This window comes from Cydia pomonella, chromosome 3 (assembly GCF_033807575.1).
Source record: "Cydia pomonella isolate Wapato2018A chromosome 3, ilCydPomo1, whole genome shotgun sequence".
In the NCBI taxonomy this organism is placed as follows: Eukaryota; Metazoa; Arthropoda; class Insecta; order Lepidoptera; family Tortricidae; genus Cydia; species Cydia pomonella.
The window spans coordinates 12,797,469-12,821,617 of NC_084705.1; the positions used below are offsets into that span (position 1 = coordinate 12,797,469).

The following is a 24,149-nucleotide window of genomic DNA, read 5'->3' on the forward strand; positions in this document are numbered from 1 at the left end:
GGATAACATCGGCCCAGTGTCTATTATGCAATGGGCATAAAAAAATAACGTACCTACCATAAATTGTTGTTATTTATTATTGGATGGTCTCCTTTGCGACGAAGTGCTCTCTAAACATTGAAATAAGTGTACAGTAAAACAATAAGTCAAAAGAATCGTTTATTAGATTTGCATACCTAGGTACAATAAAACTTATACCTATATCATAAATTGTTCATTTAGGTTTAAGAGAACAAACACTGAACAGAAGGCCATTTTTCATATAACCGTCTACCTACCGTATTTATATTTATATTAGATTTCTTGATAATTAGAAAACCGTTCTCCAAAAAATTAAATATAGCTTTATAAGAAAAAAACTAAAAACCAACACTTAGGAAATGAAATGATCAAATGACAAATTAACATAAAGGTTTGTAACTGCAATTTGGTATAGGATGATTCTCAGTTAAGAGGTATTAACGATGTCTATGATACATATTCATACTTTTGTTTTAAAAAAAAAGTTAGTATCCCTTAATCGATTGCATTTACTTCATGGGCAGTTAATTTAAATCCATTAATCAATTTAGTTTTTTTACAATGGCGCTTCAAACATACAAATTCCTTTTTCTTAAAATATTGTAATTATGATTTATAATATGCCAATTTTAATCATAATCGCGATGCATTTGACTATAAACTAACAGCCAATCCAGCAATGATCATCTTTTTGCTCTGATTGCCAGTCATTTTGCTTAAGACATCTGTAATTATCGATACTGTTCACTAAAAATGGTATCTACCCTGGTCAGTTTTATTTGAAAATGATTTATTTTAATTCTTTGTTTTATTTATATTTTTAAAATAATGTACGCATAGATTATAATAATACTTTTTTATTTATTTACAATAAATAATTTTACAATTATATCAGTTGTCACATGAAAATTCTCTCCCCTGGCGTTTTTCCTCTGACACATAATTTTCAAAAATATTCACTGGAGATATAAATACTGGTTTAAACGAATCATTACATTTTAATTTGCTCGAATCTGTACGGTGGCTGGTCAAATTCTCATTTTTTTCTTGTTTTTTAAGAGATCAGGGGTTATAGCGCGGTTATAGCCCAGGGGAGAGACTACTCTCTGTAATTACATAGAAAAAGTACAGCCTTTCAGTAAAAAAATTAAAAATATGACTGGTGACCTTGCAGGTATATATAGAAGAGTTGTTTTAAAAAAAAATTAAACAATTAAAAATAAATTATAATTAGATCAAGACATTTATGTCGTGCCGCATTTACTATACAAGCAATTACCTCTTAACTAAGAATGACCCTACAATAAAATGTATTATTATATTGTACTGGGTACCAGAAATTATTTTTATTTGTATACAAAAATTGGCCAAGTTTTAATAAAATATGGATGTTAATAAGCCCATCAAACGAGTAGGTATAACTTTTGGTCCATTTATTACATAATTATATCAATTTACATTTTAGCTATCAGGGAATTGAAAGATCGACAAGAGGAATGAAACAAAACCACAATTACAAGGGAATGAAAAAATTACCTTAGAACAGAAATAAACGTGAATTGAAGGGCTACGAGTAAAGACGCTAAATGAAACAAAACATGAACACTCTCACAAGATTGCTAATTCGGCAATGGCACTTTAGAAGAATATTTAAAGCTTATACTACGTACATTAAAGTATAAATCTAATTTTAAAAAATCTTAGAGGTACTTTTTATGATAAACCACAACAAATATTGTAAAATACCTACTAGTATTATGCAGACAGTGAGTACGCTAAACACATTGACATTAAAATCAAATTGTGACAATCATTTATTATCATGTAAACATGAACATCATTTTTGCTGACAGGGTTTTTTACAAGTAAATAAATACACCTACATATTAACATGATAAATAGATATATATATAATAAATATATAACTAAATAAAGTAAAATATATAAATACTTAAATAAATAAAACTGGGGTGACGAATAGTTAAATGTTACATCGTCCCAATTCTTATGTATGGTTCCGAAAGCTGGTCCTTGAAAAATAATTTAGTCAACAAACTAAGGTTATTGAAATGTGGATTTATCGAAGGACAACATTAACAATGAGTAACGTACAAACATCGTGATGCACAAAGGTTTTTTTCACTCAGTTTTTGAGCGAGACCAGGGGGCCGATTTTTGGATTTCGATCTATCGATTTCGTGTTCTCCCTTTAATAATATCTCCACTACTAGGCATTTAAATTCTACTAATAGAATAGAAAACGAGTGGTAAATTCCACTGGATTCCCAATTTCTATCGCTTCTACTTCAAAAATATCATGTCGCCGTTTTCTACAGATTTTTGAGTGACGAAATCGAGCGCTCGAAATTCAAAAATCGCCCCCCAATAGTGATATCGCATATAAGTATCACAACGATTTGTGTTGAACTATAAAATAAAAATAAATCTTTTCTTACGTGACGACTACATTGTACTATTATTATTAGGATAATCTAAGCTAAACTTACTGGGCCGAATATGCATAAAAAGGAATTGTCCTTAAAATTTTAGTTGTATTAATTTTAGTATTAATAGCAAAGATAAATTATTGTAATAGAGAGGTCAGGTCTAAAAACAAAACGTGCTCCCTATTTTTACATACAAAACAGATGGCGCTGTAATGCGTTGTATGTTTTGTGGTCACTGAACTGTCAAATGTCAACTTTTGACAATCAGAGTTACGTTTCCGCGGAATGTATGGAGCTGCGGTAGCAGCATGGTTCCATTTTTATCACTTTTCACTATGCCCGTCACTTTTGCGCTGACATACTTGTTAGAAAGTGACAGTCATGGTGACAAGTGACAAAGAGCCGACCATCTTAACCCTACTGTACAGCGTCATCTGGTTTACCTGTCAAATTCGAAGCACGAAATTGTCTTCGATTTTACGCATCATACATTCTCAATCAATGTATCTTTGCTAATAGTAACACTTCTTAACTGACCAATTGACCAGGTAGACTTTTATGTATTGACAATGAGATAATTATTAAGTATATTAAGAAGCTGTATTGTCAGGTAACAGTGTGGACAGGACGATGATACCATCATTATTAATAGAAACACACAAATAAATAAATAAATAAATATTATAGGACATTATTACACAAATTGACTAAGTCCTACGGTAAGCTCAATAAAGCTTGTGTTGCGGGTATTCAGAAAACGATATATTATAAAATAAACATATTTATAGTATTATTAAATACATAGAAAACATCCATGGCTCAGGAACAAATATCTATGCTCATCACACGAATAAATGCCCTTACCAGGATTTGAAGCTGAGACCATCGGCTTCATAGGCAGGGTCGCTACCCACTAGGCCAGACCGGTCGTCCAAACAAATACTTCAAATAATTGAGTTACGTGTTTTGGACGACGGCTTGTAATGAGGGCTATTGGTTAATAACCTCTTTTGAGATCTGTCGGTGGTTTAGGCAGGTGTCCGATCGGCAACGATTAGTGATGAGCGCGTTTTTTTCTTCGAAGGCCATCAACGATCCTATCCTATCATCAACGATTTATAAATGCAACTTATTTAAACATAATCATACGCTCGGAAACTTAAATTAGTCTTTCTAATTGTGAATAGGAGTAAAAGGAGTTTACAGAAAATGGTCTAACGCCACCAGTTGTTTTTTAGTCGCCGCATGGACAACTGCCTTATGCTTCGGTGACTCGGACGCGGATCCGCTGTATGAGCGAGACAGCGCTATACATATTTATATCGATGTCTCATTTGCACACCGCCGTAGCGCGCGGATTCGTGTCCTTGTGACCGAACCGTTGGTTATTTCGCATACTAGGGTCGTATGATAACACCTCGCCGGCGCAAGTTATGCCTACTCCGATAAAAATAAATGGAACATTCATGACAAAGACCCTACTAAACTTATTTTTATTACGCATTATATTTTATTGCCCGGGTATTAACAATTAATTTTGAAACTTTGTAATAAAAACAACGAGGAAAGATCTTATTACCCCAACGCTTGCTATCATTATCATTAAACCCACAAATCCCATGACGCTAATTTAGAAAATTACTATTGTTTCCACGAACTATTGTTACTCGGAGATAATGATTAAGGGAAATCCTCATGAACTAGGTAATAAGACAAAACCCCACATAAACATCTCATTTGATTAATCAATTACTTTAATTACTTAAATGATAACTTTTACCCGTGTAAAGAGAACAATGACCACATAAATCTCGCATCTCATGTTCTGTACCTACACAGTAGTAGTAAACCTAACAGCCAAGCTATTGTAGTTTTATAGATAACTCTTGACCTGCTCAAAAATCGTCGTGGGTGTCGAAAACATCGTAAATATCTCAGTTATTCACATTCCTATATGTAAGGACTGCAGTAGAATTGGGCACTTTAAACATTCTGCTAATTTTAATGTCAATGTTTTTAAATTAATTTCTAAAGTGAATAGGCATTTAATTAGAACAAATTAAATCACACATAATCAATAGCAATCATTACAAAAACAACTTAAATAAAACTCTACTATTACAAGAAAAAAAAAAGCACCACTATACAAACACAAACTTAAAATTATTTAACTAACCTAACTAAAGCCCGTCCTGTGACATGCCTTGTCCAAAAGTCCCCATCACACTCGCAGCGTTGCTTCGCTGTTCTGCTAATTGGAACGCCAAGTCCTGAATTTTTACTCTCTCTTTTTATTCAGATATTAATATATGTATGCAATCTGTGTCAAAACCAGACCTTGATATGAAACGATCGTTTGCGCAAAATCATTTATGGCATCTTGCTCGCACTTGTTATATTACAACAATAAGTTAAATTGAGATTTTAACCATAGAATCGATATCTTAGGCTGCTCATTTTGAATGGCATACCTGTTTAAAGAAAGAAAGGAATTATCTAGAAACTAATCTATAAATTATGATAATCGAAGCTAGAGTTAACCTTAACACATAGGTATTCAAATCAAAGGCATTTAAAGATAGATACGAGTATGCCTAAGGTCGCCAGGAGAGATGAGACTTCAGTCAGGTACGCTCCAACTCCGTCGGTTTATAGGTAAGTCTTATCTACAAATTAACTACTTAATGCCTTACGAAATTTACTTTAAAATTTTATATAATCATAATGGAAACTAAATGTTACTAATTACTTTCTATCGTTCCGAGATAATAATTACCTAAGTTGGGGAATGGTTTTGCTAACAAGCTGAGTCGCTGGTAAGCCCTATTGAATATTCTACGGAAGAGTTAATATAATATATTGACACTACCGATGTCTGTGATTGATACCAAGTGGTGGGGGCTCTGTTACCACTGGGGTAACTGGCGAAGCCTCCTCTGACGACTCATGCGGGCCATCGTGAGATTTCTGTACGGGTGCGACTAGTACCAGCTTAGATAGTGGCAGGTCTTTATCCAAAGATAACCGTGATAACAACAAGGCAGGAGCGGCAATAATTTCTTGCCCTTTAACAGAAGGTCGAACTGCTTTATCATGTAATGATTGCTCTATAACAGGCGGCGGGACAACCCGTGGCTGGGGCATGACTCGACACAGCTTATCCCAGAAGTAACGATCGCTCCAGTCAAGGTACGTGTTATGTTTAAGATAAAGTTGAAGTTCTTCCGGTAATTTCTTAACCGATTGTAAATCACATAGTACTACTATCACTCGAGCTGAGCCGTGCTCCATAGCATGTGCATGAGCGGCATGGAATTCTTCTAAAGCCCACTTAGATTCAGCATAGTTATCGGACACAAGCAGCAGAGTTCGCCTTGCGCTCATTACGGAGTCAGTAATCTGCTGAATTACTGATTCTCCTGGAAGCCAATCACGGCAGTGTTCTATGGTAGTGTTGCCGTAGCTCTCAAGTTTTTCAATCAATTTTTTGGCGAACTCCAAATCTTTATGAGAATACGATATGAACACGTCGTGTGTTTTTATAGGATCCTCAGCGTCATCTTTAACGTTCAGTACATATTTTAAGCACATACCATGGTTAAAGAGGAACTGATTAATGCGCGGCCGTAAACAGAGAAAAGATAGTGCTGCTAATGTCAGAATAAACAAAGCGCCTATGACTCCCAGCAATGTCGGAAGCATTTCATCATTACATAGTTTCCTCTTATCGATAACATAGTAACGGTCAACACACTGGGTCGTATTCCAATCCGTTATCTGCAAGTAAAAGAACAAACAAGTACAGCTACAAATGTAACGCAATGAAGGAAGCGAGAATAAGTACCTAATTATTCAAAGCTACTCTAGAAACTATAACTCAAGTGTATAAATACACACTCCTAATAATTAGAAAAAATAAGCAAAACTTAAGGAAAATTTTAAATAAGCAGAAAGTCAAAATATTTGGGTCACAATAACTACTAAAAGTAAGTTATCCCTCTATATTCCCTATTGCGTATAATCTTTCGTTTTGGCAGTATTGGCAGTAAATTAGATATTTACTATTATCTATTCTTTGGTGTTGGCTCGGCTTGAGATATACCTTAGCACGTTGAAGCGTCGCAATCGCGTATTCGTCTTCGCACTCACAGGCAAGCGGGTTGCCGCCGAGCAACACCTTGTAGTCGACATTTTTACTGAGGCTCAGGAGTTTCTCGGCTGCGCTCGATGTGATGTGCGCGATGCTGTTGTTGCGCACGTCGAGGATCTGCGTTTTAATATAAGTATATTTTTTTTACATGGTATGAAATATAATTAAGCTCAATGGATAATCATTGATTCGCGGTACATTAAAATACATTCAACGAAACGAGTAACATAGGTAATAAATAATAAATAATTAAAATATTTTAGGACATTCATACATAAAGGTAATGTAAACAATATTTAGGTATATCGCTACGCCTGAATGAAATGCCATGCCTTGTAAGCAAGAATGATAAAAGCGGCCAAGTGCGAGTCGGACTCGCCCATGAAGGGTTCCGTACCATTTATGACGTATTAAAAAAACTACTTACTAGATCTCGTTCAAACCAATTTTTGGTGGGCGAGTCCGACTCGCACTTGGCCGCTTTTTAATTTTCTCGTTTACCCCTCTAAAGAGGCCCCTATATTTGAGATTCATTTATTTAAGTTACATGTGCGGCTTTGGGTCACAGATTCACATATATGTACCACATTGGTCCAGTAGTTTCGGAGCAAATAGGCTGTGACAGACGGACAGACGGACAGATAGACGCACGAGTGATCCTATAAAGGTAACGTTTTTTTCCTTTTGAGGTACGGAACCCTAAAAATGTAGTGCACAGACTAATAATATATGTTAATATTGATAAAGTCTATGACTTTTTTTTCATACTACGTCGGTGGCAAACAAGCATACGGGCCGCCTGATGGTAAGCAGTTTCCGTAGCCTATGTTCGCCTGCAACTCCAGAGGAGTTACATGCGCGTTGCCGACCCTAAACCCCCCTCCCCCTCGTTGAGCTCTGGCAACCTTACTCACCGGCAGGAACACAACACTATGAGTAGGGTCTAGTGTAGGTACTACAGTAATCTTCTATGACGGAGTAAAAGTACTCAGATGATGGGGTAGGGAGGGCTGCGTAACTCTTCAGTCAAAATATATCAAAGTCAAGACTTGACTAATACAAGAAAGGGTTGGATGCTCATATCCGGTCCCTGAACGGTTCTTGGTAAGACAAGAGAACTGATCTTAACTAAGATAAAAAAAAATGATAAATAATAATAAATAAATATTATAGAACATTATTACACAAATTGACTAAGTCCCACGGTAAGCTCAATAAGGCTTGTGTTGGGGGTACTTAGACAACGATATATATAATATACAAATATTTATAAATACTTAAATACATAGAAAACACCCATGACTCAGGAACAAATATCCGTGCTCATCACACGAATAAATGCCCTTACCAGGATTTGAACCCGGGACCATCGGCTTCATAGGCAGGGTCACTGCTTACTAGGCCAGACCGGTCAAACTAAGAGAAAATCTTAAATAGGTAATACAAAGCAGGCCAACCCGCATTTACTGTAGACTAAGTACAAGTAGATACATACAGTCAGCAAAGCTATTAGCTTGGCATCCATGCTAACATATTTGTATGTAAGGGGTGCGTATATGGTAGCATGTACCTACCTACCATATACGCAGTGCAATACGAGGAACTGTCAAATTTCACAATCATTCGCATAGTAAAGAATCTGGGCGTTGAGTCAAGTGGTTACAGATATAATTTGTTACTAACACGCAAGGTATCAGGTATGTCCTCTTTATCAATGTTGGTTATTTTGTTATTAGGGGCATGCAGTTCTAGGAGATTGAGGCGCGGCACGGCAGCCAGCGTCCCGGGCGCAACGTGCAGCGCTACCGGGTAGCCAGGTGCAGCCGGCGGCCAGCTTGGAACCAGCGGCAGCGGACCCGCACACCGCACCACCGTAGCATTGTCGGGCTGCCGTTTTGCGCACGAACATCCTGCAAAGAACATACAATAGATTATTTAGTAAATTATCCCTTACAGCTAATCCAAATCTAATGCTCAAATCAAAAGCAGCACGTCGCCGTCTAATAGCCTACAAATTGTTTTTTTTTTTTTACAACCTTGCAGTCATCACTTATAATACTATTTTTGCCATTATGATTTATGGACAAGATTTATTAATAAATTTATGCAAGTCAACAGGACATTTAATTCAAAATTAAACTTCATACACGTTATGGATATAATTTTAAAAATCGTTATAAATATAGGTATGTCTAATACGATCAATTTACGTGTCTTTCACATAATATAATATTTTATTTATTCTGATTTGACTAGACTTGATCATGTACTACGAACATTTTGTGATAAACCTATCATACAGTATTGTAAGGCATATTAAAGCTAAACTTATTAATACCTTTAGGGCAGGGACCATTGTACGAGCAAGTCAAGCGTCCACGGTCGTGGGCAAGTAGCACTGCTACTCCAGATGGCGTCGTGCAATTTACACGATTAGGCTCCTCTGGCGTAAATAACGAGCAACTGCGCAGCAACTCCCGAAGCCAGTACGCATTACAGTCGCATGCCAACGAGTTCAATATTAGTTTGACTTGTACGCGCTGAAACGGAAAATTAAAAGTTAAAAGAGAAAACCACCGGCATCTTGATGTTTAATTAATAATTTCAATGAATTTGTGACTTGACTTTGTATCAATTGAAAATTTTAATGTTATTTTACTGTGATGTAACTCAATTGTTTATTTTACTGTATAGTAATTTGATGCTATTTATTAATGTTGACTTGTAAGAGGAAAGTCAGCTCCTGATAGCGGAAAGAAAAGTGCTCAGGAAGATCCTGGGACCTGTCCGAAGTGACGACGGCTCCTGGAGGATCCGGAAAAATGCCGAGATCGAGGAGTTGGTGGCTGAGCCCAATATCATCGGCGTAACTAAATCCCACAGACTTCGCTGGCTTGGTCACCTATTCAGAATGGGGGAGGATCGCGCAGTCAAGGAAGCGTACTTGGGGCGACCAACCGGCCGTCGACCGATCGGGCGCCCCAGGTACCGCTGGTGTGATGTCATGGAGGCGGACCTGCGTCGTCGGCTGAATGCCAATTCATGGCAAGAAACCGCGCTGGATCGGAACAGGTGGCGTTCTGTCGTTTCGGAGGCCAAGATTCTTTTTGGATTGCTGAGCCAAAGCAGTTACTTAGTTATGACTATGTTCTGATTGTCACCCTTTGGGTACAGAATAGTCATTATCAATGTCATTTATTTTTAATAAAACAAATCTAGAAACTACCTTAAGTAACTTTTGGTGTTGACGTTTGTTTTTGTATAGAATTTTAATACTTATACAACTTGAAATATGCATAATAAAATTATAAATAAAATGTTATTTTAAATAATATGTTATTTGTTTTTTAATACAACATTCCACCCGGTAATAGGCTGTATTAACATAAAATCGAATTCTGTTCAGTAGGCTCTTTTACTTAATTCTTAGTCTAAAAATATTGTTGCTTTACCTTACGAGTTCCACCATTTTGAGATAAACTTTCGTTTCGACATTCGTTGAAGTCGCTTTTGTTGATGAAAATTTTCAATGGGTTGTTGTTATTGCCATTATTTTTCATACTAAGAATTACTGGCTTATTTTCAGCACGTTTCATTTTCAAATTACTGTACTGTAATAAACATAAAGATTAATTAACATTAATTTACTGCAGCCAATCAGTCGGTAATCTGTAATTCTTAATTCTAATGTGATAATTTTAAGGGTCGGCAACGCGCATGTAATGCCTCTGGTGTTGCAGGCGTCCATAGGCTACGGTGACTGCTTACCATCAGGCGGGCCGTATACTTGTTTGCCACCGTCATGGTATAAAATAAAAAAAAATTGCGTAGGTAGACACCTTCAGTTCAGTTCAGTTCAGTTTCTTTATTGGCAAAAAAATACTTTACAGGTCACACAGATACATTTGAAATTATGCTAGTTACCTATATAAAATTCTAGATAAAAATATACAGGTCAAAGTTTACAGTTCCTAAATAATGAAATATTCGTGCGTATATTGAATCGCTTTCTGTAAGTTTAATGTCATTAGGAATTTTGCTATATATTTTGAGCCCAATATCACTGGACCTTCCACTTTTGGACCTTCGCGAGTCATTGAGTAGGAGCGACTAGTACTTATAATTACCACTGGTAAAAGGTGAGATTTTTTTCCCAGTAGTTTCCACCAAAATGTTTTTAAGAGTTAAATACTAATAAAAACACTAGAAATAGTATAGTATAAATAAATATAGAGTGCCTTAAAAGTGATCTAAAATATTAAAACCTGTGCAAGTGCAAATAATAAATAATTTACGAGAAATTAACGTGTGGATGAAATTTATCTCATTAATTGTAAATTGAATTAATTGTAACGTTATCTATGAAACCTGGATCTTTAATTTGTCGAAGGGGACGCCGTACTGCGTAGCGCAGAGTTGTATTTCTATAGGAGCATCGTTGATAATGGCGTATTCGCCATTGACAAAGATCAATAAATAACGTCAAACTTATACGAACGAACAAATAAATTAGTCATTTAAATAAACAGTAATCGACTTATAATTATTTATCAAATATAGAGTATTTATACTATACTATTGAGAGGAGGAGGTCAAGGGTTCAAATCCTGGTAACTGCATTTATTTGTGTGTCACACATATTTGTTCCTGAGCTATGGATGTTTTCTATGTATTTAAGTATTTTGTACTATTTAGAGTTAAGACTCTAGATCCATGGGGTCCTAGCACGCACAAGGTTTTTGCAGAAATCGCGAAGCGTCTGGTTGACGTAACTGGTGACCGAAGAGCTGGCGGCTTCCTCGCAACAACGAGGAAATGCCGCCAGTATCCTTGGTACAATGCTTCAAAAGCCTATTTTAGATCTAAGCTAGTTATAGTAACACGGTAAAATATTATTGTAAATAAAACATTTTAACAATTATTTTAAGAATTTATCTATAATCTTAATGAGCTTAACTATGGGGCTTGGTCGATTTGTGTAAGAATGTCCCATAAAATGTATATATTTATAATTATGTTATTGCTTTATCATCACAATCATGAAGTATGTAAGTATACCCCTACTACAATCATCTATAAATATATTAAATAACCTGCCACTAACGTCTCTTGTTGTGTTTTCTATTTCCTCCGTTTAAAACTAGTTTACACAACTCACCAAGTGAACAGTTGTTTATACTTTTTACTCTATTTAATACGCGTTAGTGAATAAAATAGCTAAAACTAGTATATTTATTCAAGGCTCATTATTTTCTCCTATCGTGTCTAACGGCCCGATTCGAAGAATGAGATACGATAACGAGAAGTTCTGGTTTAGATAAGTTCTCATTTAGATATCGTTTGTATATCGTATAATTGACAGAAGCAGCTCGATTTGGGCAACCAATGTCACTTTGATGTTAGAAATATCGTAGATAGATCTTACGGGGATCACGGTGGAATCGAAATAAACGTCAATTTTAAAATGTCGTTTAGTTAGGTATCGATCTTTTAAAGATCTCAAGATCTTAAACGTGTCTTAATCATTCTTCGAATCGGGCCGTATCTACGATTTTCTGTTTACTTACCCATAAAAATTTGATGTTATTCTTGTCCAGAAATATTTCAGTGAGATATTCATTCTCGGTCCAATCACTGCAAATGCGCGTCGCATTAGTGTTGCGCAGTTCCAAGCGTCGCAGATTCTTTGGCAACCCGGATTCAACTGAAGTAAAAACAATACAAATCATTAATTAGAAACTTTTGTACTGATGAAGTATGACAGGATCGACGAACTTTAATATTTTTGTACCTTTAGTCAACGGTCTCATTTAGTTATTACCATTTTATCTTTCAATACAGACTTCCAGCGTTTAACAACGAATCAAAGAGCAAAACTTTTGTAGTTACGTGGTTAAATAAATTCACAATACATTGAACATACCTACTAAATTAGAGTTAAGGAAAGTAACATATTCACCTAATTATCAACAAAAACATACTACCTACCTACATAAATAGTCAGCCACCAAACCACCAACCAAATAGAAAATTTAATACATTTAAACATTGATTATGCCTTAGTTTGAGCTATTAATATTAAGTGAAGGAAAAAGGTAGGTAAAAAAATTATAAGATCTACATGAAGGTACTACTTATATTTAAAAGTTATCTTGTTCAGCGGCTGTAGCACTAGCCATGCCATAATAACCATGAATATATTTTATAAAGGATATCATTAGGATAACATTAATGTAACATAATATGTACAATATTATAACATACCTAAATAGTGCATTAGTCCGAATTCTGGCTTTAAACAAGCCATTTTTGGCTTAGCAATGCAGTAACATGAAACTTTACGATTATTTTAATGTTTAGTTTAGTTTTATTTGAACTTAAAAATAATAATTTTAAACATAGGGGGGACATTTGGGGGGTAAATGAGATAATTATATAACAAAGTACTGCAAACTAAATCGGTTTAAATAATACCGAATGAAAGGGCTGAAATATATATTTTTTTAATTTTAAAATAAGTAATTTAGAAGTTATTCAAGAAAATAGACAAAAATCGAAACTACTGGGGCTAAAATTAAGAAAAAAATACTCAAAGTAATTCTTTACCTAAATATAACAGGAAAACCTATTAGAAATCTGCAGTCAAGCGTGAGTCGGACTTAAGAATAAAAATATTGTTATGCTATTTTAAGGCAAAGTTCAAAAAAAATCAGGAGATTAGCCGTAGAATAGAGTACTAGTACATTTCCGCACGTGTAGCGAACGACGTTTTTTAATATAGTTGCGAAAAAATAAGAAAAACAACAAGTACTTTTTTTATGCATGTACTATAAGTCTGAAACAATTGTAAATATAAAATATTATACTATTATTACCTAAGTATCGTTATTTACGATTATTTGTGTATCGTATATTTAAATTGTATGAAAACAATATCGAATGTTACCTTTGGAAACTTAAAACATTCTTGCGGTGAGAAAAAATACCTCTGCTTTGACAGGCGTTTCGGCAGCTATTCCGTTCCATTCAGACAACTTATTAAGAATGGTTTTTCAATATTCAATATTAAAAAATAAACGTGTTATAATGATGAAGAGGTAAGTAATAATATGTAAAATATGCTTAAATTTATTATTTTTACATTAACATTAACATAAGATATGTTGTTTACGACTTTTAAAGGAAACTAACATTAACACTCATCAATAAGCAGTCATGAATTGGAATACGTGGAAAAGTAAATAGCACTAGTTCGCGAAATCCAACTTTCCGCACGCTAAACAGCTACATAAAACAGCACTTTTTGAGCAACTGTATAAAAAATACTTTTAACATGATCGGTTGAACAATTTTTCAGTTTTCTTTAAAAACCCTTAATAAAAGGTCGTAAGTTATCTAGAACATCGATAGAAATTAAGTCCCATATTTTTAAAGTAAATACCTTCCCTCCTTAAACTAATTACTTACTTATTAAAAACAAAATTGATAGCTACATATATTATTACAAATTGCCTCTCATTAACTCAGAACAAAATTGTTATTTATTGAAGAGTGTTAACGTATATTAACACTCTTCAATAAATAACAATTTAGTTCTTAAATCTCATATGACATCTCTCAAGTGACATAATCGGACAGACAGACTGACATGGCGAATCTATAAGGGTTACGTTTTTTGCCATTTGGCTACGGAACCCTAATAAGAGCCTCGGTAGAGAGTACCATTTCGTACCATTTGGTGTTGAAACTCTAGATCTATGGGGTCCCAGCGCGCGCAAGTTTTTTGCAGAAATCGCGAAGCGTCTGGTTGACGTAACTGGTGACTTTAGAGGGGGCGGCTTCCTCGCACAACGTATGTACTAGTACGATACAACGAGGAAGTGCCGCCAGCATCCTTGGTACAAAATGCCTCAAGGGCCTATTTTAGATATAAGCTAGTTATAGTAATCCTCTGTATACGAGTCCATTATGTATATTGTTATTGTAAATAAAATGTTAACTCAGTAGTAAAGTACGTCTCTGTTACTGGTACCAAGAGTACGTCTAAAATACGAGTTTTACGAGTACGACCCCCAATAGGCAGTTTACGTATTTGCCGTGCTTAGGCGTCTTATTATTTCGGTAGGGATCGGAAATATCGTGACGTTTTAAGTGAAGGCTATGAATCTATTGACATATTTTTTATTATATATTATTACATTATTTTTAGATAAAACAAACACCCAGACGACCGTCTGTTGACAAAATTTTATTTTGTTTAAAGTAACGGTAAGAAAAGAAAGGAGGTACGAGGTGATGAAAGTTTCATATTTGTTTTATTTCAGAAATCAAAGTCCGTACTTTTAAATACTCGACAAGCTAAAAGTAAAAAGTAAAAAGAAGTCTATTACAAAAAACCTGTTCCAAAAACTATTCCGGTACAACGCCCCGCCTCTATTGTGGATATTGTTCACTGACAGATGGTGTTGGTAGCAATTCGACAAGTCACAATATTTCCCACATCAAATGGAAATCAACACGAAACGTCACTTTTAGCATGTCGAATACCGCTCCTGTTCTACATTTATCTACATTAACAAATTTGCTTAAAATGTGTTTAACGTTACGCCGTTGATTGACGAATAGAGAGCCACTGGGGCTACGATGGCCGTGATGACTGACATATCGCCGTGTGCCTGCTATACGGCCACAATTCAAAATTTTTAATTTTCTGGATTATTGCAGATTCGTATTCAAAATTGTTCAATTTACGACCTTCTTTCGAGAGCCATAGCAGAAAAGGTCTTTAAGAGCCTTTTTCTCACAAGTGGCCTTATGGATTTGACCATAAATTGTCAGAAGATTCCCTGCAATACAGCCACTTGCCTGCTCCCGCGGCGTTCGCACGTGAACCTGACGGCCCTTTTGAGTTGTGGCTATATAGCACACGTATTAAATGAAGCTTTTGAGTTGCGTCCTAGAAAATAATAATTAGTTTAGTGATAGTTACGATGAATCACTATAAATATAAAAGAAACAAACGGCAATTGGTTGTGTCAAAGCAGTAAGTATTACACTTATTATTACAAAATTACCAGCTCGCTACCGAAACTACCACAACGCAACAAAATGATTAAGCAAATCTCAACTTTGTTTTCTTACAAGTGCGTTTCAATATGGCTCATCAGTGAGGGTCGTGAACCTAATTCATATTTTTACCCGTCTGAAGAAAGATAAGCATTGAGCATGTTTTCGAAGAGTGTGTATGTATTTAACTAATAGTTTATTGTATATAATATTATGGTGTGTCTAATTCTATAGCACGCTTTACTGTCAGTAATATGCAACCGATTTTATTGTGTGAGGTAAATTACTAACTGTGGTCGGGATGGTTGTATTCGGGATGGTGTCATAATATTGGAATTTTGTTAAATATTATAATAACTGCTTTTATTTTGTGGACTTTGGCGCCAAAAATTAAATCACTTGGAAAGTCGTTACTTTGATATGTTTACATTTACTATTTACTTATTTGATAATGGTAAAGGCATTTTCGTGGTAATGACTGTGTTTAATGTTTTTTTCGGTGTGTGTCCTAGCTATTCAATTTATTTCAATTAAAATGCTTTTATGAAGAATGATAGAAACTAGATATAGCTATGTTTTATATGTTTGCTTGTTTTAGATCTAAAATTTCGAGGACTACGAGTAGATCTGCTAACACACGTAATGCCACCTCGGTCGGACAGTCTCTCTCGTGTGACACCTTTGTCAAAAGCGAAGGATTCACCAGAACACAGAAGTTTTTCCGGTCTTGATTATGACCTAATGAAAGACATGTTCAAAGGACGTGGAAGACTATTATTGGACGCTGCTCGAGCCCTACAAGATTCACCACCAACTATAAGCGATTTTAATTTTTCCGAAAGTCACTCGCAATATACACAATGCATTGATGAACTATTACAGACTGATTATTACATACGTTGATTCTACTAAAGTAACGAATAAAAAATATTTTGTATTACAACGCTTTTTTTATTAGTGCTAAGTTGTGATACATTGTGATATTCGTTATTTCTTGAACTGATTACCTATGATTAAGTTTAGTGTCCAGTAGTTACGTTATTCATGTGTATTGTGTATTGGCCTTTAAAAGGAAAATATACAGCAATTTACTACCTTTGTATTTTGTAAGTCTACTTAAAGAAGACTGATTATTACATACGTTGATTCTACTAAAGTAACGAAAACAAAATATCAAATATCAAATATCAAACATTTATTCAGCAAATAGGCCACAGGGGCACTTTTACATGTCCATTTTTACAAACAATAAATTAAAAAAAAAAAACAATTACAAATATCGAATCTATGAAATAATAAATACTTTATTAGAGATGTATACTGTCTCTAAATGTCAAATTACACAAAAAAAACTATGATAAAAAAATAAAACCATAAAATACTAAAATTCTTTAGAGAAATATTTTCTATAACAACGCATTTTTTATTACTGTTAAGTTGAAATACATTGTGATATTCGTTATTTCTTGAACTGATTACTTATAAGAAGTTATCTACTTGTAAGAATTAACTTACTGAATACATTATAATAAATAAATTGCCTGCAATGTTCTTAAAGAAGTTTTATTTGTTCAAATTTTATAAAGAACCTTTAAACAATTAATATTATTTGGTAATGCCATGGTATAATGTTGCTGATTATAAGCTATAGTTGGTCAAACCAATTTGTCAGTAAATAAGAACAATAAAAACTATACTCATCCTTTTCTTTTGGATGCTAGTACTAGTGTAAGACAAAGATAGTATGACTCCCTCTGTCTATGTTTGAAATGAGATAGCCCTTTGACAAACTATAGTTACACATGTTATCGCGTACAGTGATCTTGTTCCTATCAAAGTTGATAAAATAAAGGGATTTTAACTATTTTGGTGTTTTTATTTATATTTGCATGGTAACCTTTATCCAATAATTTTGTGTTTAAATTTGGCCGCATCCCAAAATCTTTTAAAAACGTTTCCGCAATACGGCCACAACTCTAAATACCTGTCTTTCGGGCCTTGTGTCTTAAAAATATACATTTTCTTTTAAAAAGTGGCGTGGTCATAAGGAGGGTTATATCATTCCGAGTAAAAAAAGCTAAATTTTAAATTCATAGACCTAAAACTAAAGGAGTAAGATCCTATTAAACACCCTGAACTATACTCTCACAACTTTGAGACGCGATTTCTCGAAAAAACGGTTTTTTGAGATGTGGCAGTGTAGCAGGCACACGGCGATATTTACAGAAACAAAGAATAAAGCGATTATAATTTATCAGAATTCGGTCTAACTTGTCACAAGTTTATCGTACAAGTTCATGGAAATCAGATTACTATATAGTGATTTCCATGCAGTCTGTTTTTATTGTCTACTTTTAAGCATAATTCTTATTTTTAAGTTACTTACCCTTATAATAATACTGGCCAGATCCACACAGCGAGCCCAGAGGGTTGTTGTTGACCTTCAGAATCTTAAGCTGGTTCAGCGACTGTACGGCGCGCACCAGGTCTCGTCCTTTCAGCTGGTTGTGTGAAAGGTCTAATTCATGTAAACTTGTTTCTAGAGGAGCAAACACGTCACTGAAAGATTACAGAAGCTGAATTAAGATTATTGAAAAAATATTATTGGTTGGTTATGATACTACTCTCTACCAGACCAGTCGCTTGCATCTAATAGTGAATGTCTTCCGAAATGGCCTTAATTTATAATAATAACTGTTTTAATAATAGGTCATCTTATATAGAAAATTAATGACTTTTCAAAATAGTTTGAAATGCCATTTAGTTATTTACAACGATATTGCATCTCATAACAATTATAATTAGCCTTTCAAAAATCTTTTGTCGTAGAGGAGTTCTGTGTGGTGGTCCGTGGTCTTCATGAGCAGTTTCATTTCACCTAATTTAAATAGTGCTCAAAATTATTGATTTCTGGACAGAAAATTGCTATAAGTACCTATGCTTATAAAAAGTTCAGGAGTTCCCTCAATTCCTTATAGAATCCATCATCAAAATTCAAGCTTGACAAAAATGTGGCTTGAAAACCTAGCTTGCTTAGCCAACATAACGAAGAGAACAACTCTCCAAACGTCAACTATGCGTCGTTGAGTTCCGTCCTGATTATCATCAGTAATTCCACTTCATCAAATATCACTTTTTAATTGTAAATGCTTGATTTGTTGATGAAAATACAGATATTACCGTATGTAATTTAAGACATAAGAGATCTAAGGAGTTCCCTCGTTTCCTCACGGATCCCATCATTCGGACTCAAGCTTAATAAAAATGAGGCTTAAAAACCTAACTTGCTCAACAAACACAACCAAAATGACACATCGCCAAACGTGAACTATGCGTCATTTAAGAGTTCCGTTCTGGGCATCATCGGCAGTTCCACTTCATGAAATGTCACCTTTTTTTGATGTAAATGCTTGATATGTTGATGAAATTACAAAAATCATTATATATAATGCCTTTAAGATTTGTCATAAATCCCATTATCAAAATGGAACTAATCTGTATGTTAATATACTTTCAATCAAAAAAGAATTTTCAAAATAGGTCGAGAGATGACGGAGTAACAGACGTAAAAAAACATAGAAACAAATTGAGGACCTACCTCCTTTTTACAAGCTTTTATTTAACTTGTCCTATTAGTATGGGTCAAATCTTGGAAGCTAAATTTGACCCACTTCCCGATTTCCGATTGGGCTGAAAATTTGCATACCTTGAGTCGGGTGACAATGAGAAATAAGAAGCTATAAAACTAAATTATTCACAACCATAAGCTAATTCCGAGAATTCGGGGGCTAAGTTCACGAAGAGTCTTTCCACCGGCCAACGAAACATGGGCAAGCAGGGGTACGTTTCGACTACTCAAGTTAACTGTAGTAGTGCAAACGAAGTTTTAAGGACATACATTTAATTTATTTGTCAGGATTTTATAGATAGGTACTTACTCTGGCAATGATCCCAATGTTGTGTTCTTAAGGTAAATTCTAGTTATATTGGCACCTTTGAAGAAATCATGCGGTAGCTTTTCTAGTCCACAATCCATAATTATGAGATTTTGCAGATGCGAGTCTTTCAGCCAGTTTACATTATCAGGCATTGGTGCTAGCAGAATATCCTTCAATAACAAGGTAGTTAGTTTGGGAAAAGAGGCCAGTGGTGGCAGTACCACAGGTCTTTTCAGTACCCTTGTGTTTTTTTCGACTAGTCTAAGATACTTCAAAGTTGGCAGCCGCTGCAGCCAGTGACTTTGATTGTATTGCGTTTCCGTTGCATTTACGGGCGGCAGCAGCAGGTGGGTGTTAAACAGCAATAGTGTTTCAAGTGATTTTGGTAGAAGTGTTTGAATCTCCTCCTCAAGTTCCACGCCTTCAAGCTCTAGATTTTTCAATTCTTTCAATCCATTTAGGAAATCCTTCTTAGGGCGCGTGGCTGGTTTTTCGGATAAAGCAGTTATTGTAAGCTTATTTATTACCAATCCTTTCAGATGGTAGCCTTCTAGGCGTGGTTCCGCAGGTAAGTCAGACAATGTTAGAACACAATCGTTACATGAAAATTTTATGTTAAGTGCTCCTATTGCATCGTTGTACGATACGTTTGGAACTAAACAACCGACAATTTCTAAGGTTTTTATGTCTGTGGGCCGCGGCATTGCCGGCAAAGCAGGATCGTCGATCGCCAGCTCGTGATCACCAGGACGGCAGTTGCAACATAACGACAATGCATTTTTCTTCATTTCCACTTTTACTTGCTGCTCGGCTGGGGTATGGAAAAAAAATTAAACTACCAAACTACTTATTTATATAATTTGTTATTTTAGGGTTCCGTACCTCAAAAGGAAAAAAAAACGACCAAGAGCATGTCTGACCATACTCAGTGCAGGGTTTCGTAGTTACCCGTAAGTCAAAATAGACTATTACAAAAACTAAAAAATTGGTTGTTATCCCATATATTATAGACCCATATCCGTTTTGAAAGACCTATCCAACGACACCCCACACTTTAGGGTTGAAGCGAAAAAACATCTACCCCACTTTTCGTGTAGGGGAGCCACCTAAAAAGAATTTTTTTTTTAGTTTTTATTTTACTTAGTTGGCGTAAATTATTTATATATTCGTACCAGCCTAACGATTACGGAGCAAAGCCGCGGACGGGCATACGGACAGACAGACAGACGGACATGGCTAGTTGACTATGGCGCCCTAAAAATGGTCCCTTTATAGGATCACTTTGTGCTCCGTCTGTATGTTAAGACCCTTTGTCTCGGGAACGCCTGGAGGTATTAGAGTTGAAATTAAAATCATATACCTACTCAGTTCTACAGTCCCTTGAAGCTGTAAACTAAGTTAAAATAACACCTGCACTGTCTAGGCTGTCAAAATCGCTGCCAACTTATCTTGGCCTGAGTCTAGCCGGCCGGGCTGTTTGCTACATCCAGGTGCATCCCAACAAATCCGTTCGGTGAGAATACTGGACCCTCCTTACCGTTATGTCCTCTTGATCCTTTGACATAGTAATAAAATGTTGTCCCAGATTGATTTGGGCGTTCTCGGCAGTTGGCGGTAGTCTTGCACTTTGGGTGCATCAGCACAGTCTCCGATTCAGACGTTCTTGCCAAGTATACTAGCACCACTACCTGGACTAGCAGCTTGTTCCATAAGTTTTTCATCGCGATGCACACAGATCAAACATGGCATCGATAATAATCACATTTATAGTGTCACATTATAGTAATAATTATAGTTGTATAGAAATATATATAATAAAATTGCACGTTTTCCTGTTGAAGTCGCGTTGATTATAGTTTGTTTGCGGTTTCACTTAACAGAGCGGCAGCGACTAGCCCCTACAGATCTTGCAATAATACTGATTATAATGTCAATGTCACCAATCGGGTTAAGCCGGAGCGCACCTTACAAGAGTCAAAGGAATTTGATACTTGGGCATACTAGTTACATTACTAAAATGAAAGAAGACTATGAAGTTTAAATACTTACATTAAAGATTCCACATTCTTTGACACATGATTTATTCTGGTAAGATTCACATCACTATCAACACCTTATAAAAATACCAAGCCCCCGCCGCGTCGGTCTGTTTGTACGTATGTATGTTCGCAATAAACTCAAAAACTACTTAACGGATTTTCATACGGTTTTCACCTATCAATAGAGTGATTCTAGAGAAAGGTTTAGGTATGCAATTGGTTAGGGGTTTTTTGTAAACCGTGCGTAGCCGGGGCGGGTCACTAGTTCCTTAATAAAATGAATGAGTTTACAAATAAAGGTTTTAAGTTAAAAAAAAATACACCGTTTTCACGACTCCGGGATACTAACTTCCAGCCTTTGCTCTAACAACTGAGCTACCGAGATTTACCCCATGACAGCATTCACCGTCTAATAAGAATTTCCATCATTTTCTTCATATAGGCCTTAGGCGCAATCCGCCAAGCAACATCTACCGTAAGAGTTACTTCTTATGAGGGTTAAGTATACCACGTGATCGTCCATACAAAAAGATACGTTTTTCCACTTCTAAATATTTTCCATTTTCCATGATTTTTAGTATGTTATTAACACAATAAAAAAGTAGTTATATAGGTTTTTTCTTTTTTTGTAATTCTCAATCAAAAATATTTTATTTTTTCGAAAAAGCTAAACCTATAACCCTAGAATATATTATGCTGAAGCGATCGACATCAAAATCAAAGTGATTTGTTAAGATTTAGTTAGTGGAAAACGTTTTCTCCCGAAATGGAATTTCCTAGAAGAATAACCGTTACTAAATAAATAAGATACCGTTATTAAATAAATAAGATTCGAAAAGCTATTCTTCCCTCTTAAACGGCTACCGTAGTTCCGAATCATTCAGAAGATTGTAATGTTTAGGGTAAGTTTGTTTGGGTATTTAATTACTTACAAAATATTAGAGAGAGAGAGAGAGAGAGAGAGAGAGAGAGAGAGAGAGAGAGATTTATTTGCATACCAATATATTTATCCTTCACCCGTTGAAAATTCAACCCACGTGTAATTTTCCCCAAAACTGAGGGCCTACCGCGAATACCATTATCGACCCATGATGCGAGGGGGCCCACTGATTAACAGTCCGCCGGACTGTATCGGCCTGTCAGTGGTTCGGAACTGTTAACTTTTTGTTCTAACTGACAAGCCGATACCGTCCGGCGGACTGTTAATCAGTGGGCTCCTTTACGTTTCACTAATTCATTTTACTTACCGACAAGTGCTTACGCCCTACGCTGTTGACCTAGAGGCTATTATTATTTAATCCGCACGAAAACAGTACTTGTCGGTCTGCACTCCAGGCAATCCACGAGCGCCGTTGTCTTGTATAAAAAACTTCTCGTAAAGCCACAGCCTAGTGCGTGCGGTCATGAATCGATATTGTTTAGTTGTTGTTTTTTCTGATAAAGCCCAGATATTTTAAATATTGTCGTGTGTAAATTTATGTGTATTTTTAACATAGCGACAATAAATTAATGTTGGTTAAGAAAAAAGTTAAATTGAAAAGACTTACCACCAGTTGTAAATAGGCATATCACTATTCGCAATCCCTAGACATTTAATTAGGTAGTTGTTTACTTAAAAACACAGACAGGCAACAACACACAAACAACAAAAAACAGGTTGAAGACTGGCGAAAAACTGCACAGGACCGGGATCAGTGGCGAGCAGTAGTGTTGGAGGCCAAGACACACTTTGGGTCGCTGCGCCAGAGGAGTAAGTAAGTAAGTTTACTTAAAATTTGCTTTGGCATGCGAGTGACCGTCTTTGCGGACGAAGTTCGGCAGCCAAAAGGTTAATAAAACTATATTATGTAGTCTGATTTGCTTGCTTTATTTGGATAGGAATAAACTTTTTGACCTTCGAGCTATAAGTGTACCTAACCTAATTATGCCCGAACTTCAGAAATCATACTCGGTTTGGATGTCAAGATAGCTTTATCAAAGGATTTAAATTAGCCATATCCACTCGGCCACCACCGCTTCCGTCCGTCCGACTTTCAATCCGGAGGTCGCGGGTTCAAATCCTGGCTCGTACCAATGAGTTTTTCGGAACTTATGTACGAAATATCATTTGATATTTACCACTAGCTTTTCGGTGAAGGAAAACATCGTGAGGAAACCTGTATACATCTGCGAAGAAATTCAAAGGTGTATGTGAAGTCCCCAATCCGCATTGGGCTAGCGTGGGGACTATAGCCCGAGCCCTCTCGCACATGAGAGGAGGCCTGTGCCCAGCAGTGGGACGTGTATAGGCGTTACAAACTTGTATATTTTATGTTGTAACTAATAAATATTTACTAGCTAAATCACAGTAGATGAGGCTCTGTTACTTCGTAAGTAGCTAAAATTATCTAAAAGGATATACAAAACGCGTGCAGTAGTCGGACTTTATTAGTTAAATGTTTAAGTCTGCCTGGGAGCGCAGGTCAAACTCAGAATTGGGAAAAAGCCT

General features: G+C 35.7%; 1 protein-coding gene across 3 annotated transcripts; it reads right to left on the reverse strand.

Moving 5' to 3' along the window:
* Window positions 1-146: 146 nt before the first annotated feature.
* Window positions 147-22,264, reverse strand: LOC133516095 (protein toll-like). Of its 3 annotated transcripts, none has more exons than XM_061848824.1 (9): window positions 21,449-22,263; window positions 19,623-20,433; window positions 18,071-18,243; window positions 12,186-12,322; window positions 10,071-10,229; window positions 8,957-9,158; window positions 8,302-8,528; window positions 6,571-6,735; window positions 147-6,245 (listed from the first exon to the last, which is right to left on the reverse strand). In XM_061848824.1, exons 2-9 carry the CDS (start codon window positions 20,408-20,410, stop codon window positions 5,334-5,336), a joined length of 2,763 nt encoding a protein of 920 aa, XP_061704808.1. In that variant the 5' UTR covers window positions 20,411-20,433; window positions 21,449-22,263; the 3' UTR covers window positions 147-5,333. The 3 variants fall into 3 exon arrangements, with proteins under 3 accessions (XP_061704808.1, XP_061704805.1, XP_061704806.1); XM_061848821.1 differs by having other exon boundaries at window positions 21,160-22,263; XM_061848822.1 differs by lacking the exon at window positions 10,071-10,229 and having other exon boundaries at window positions 21,160-22,264.
* Window positions 22,265-24,149: the final 1,885 nt, after the last annotated feature.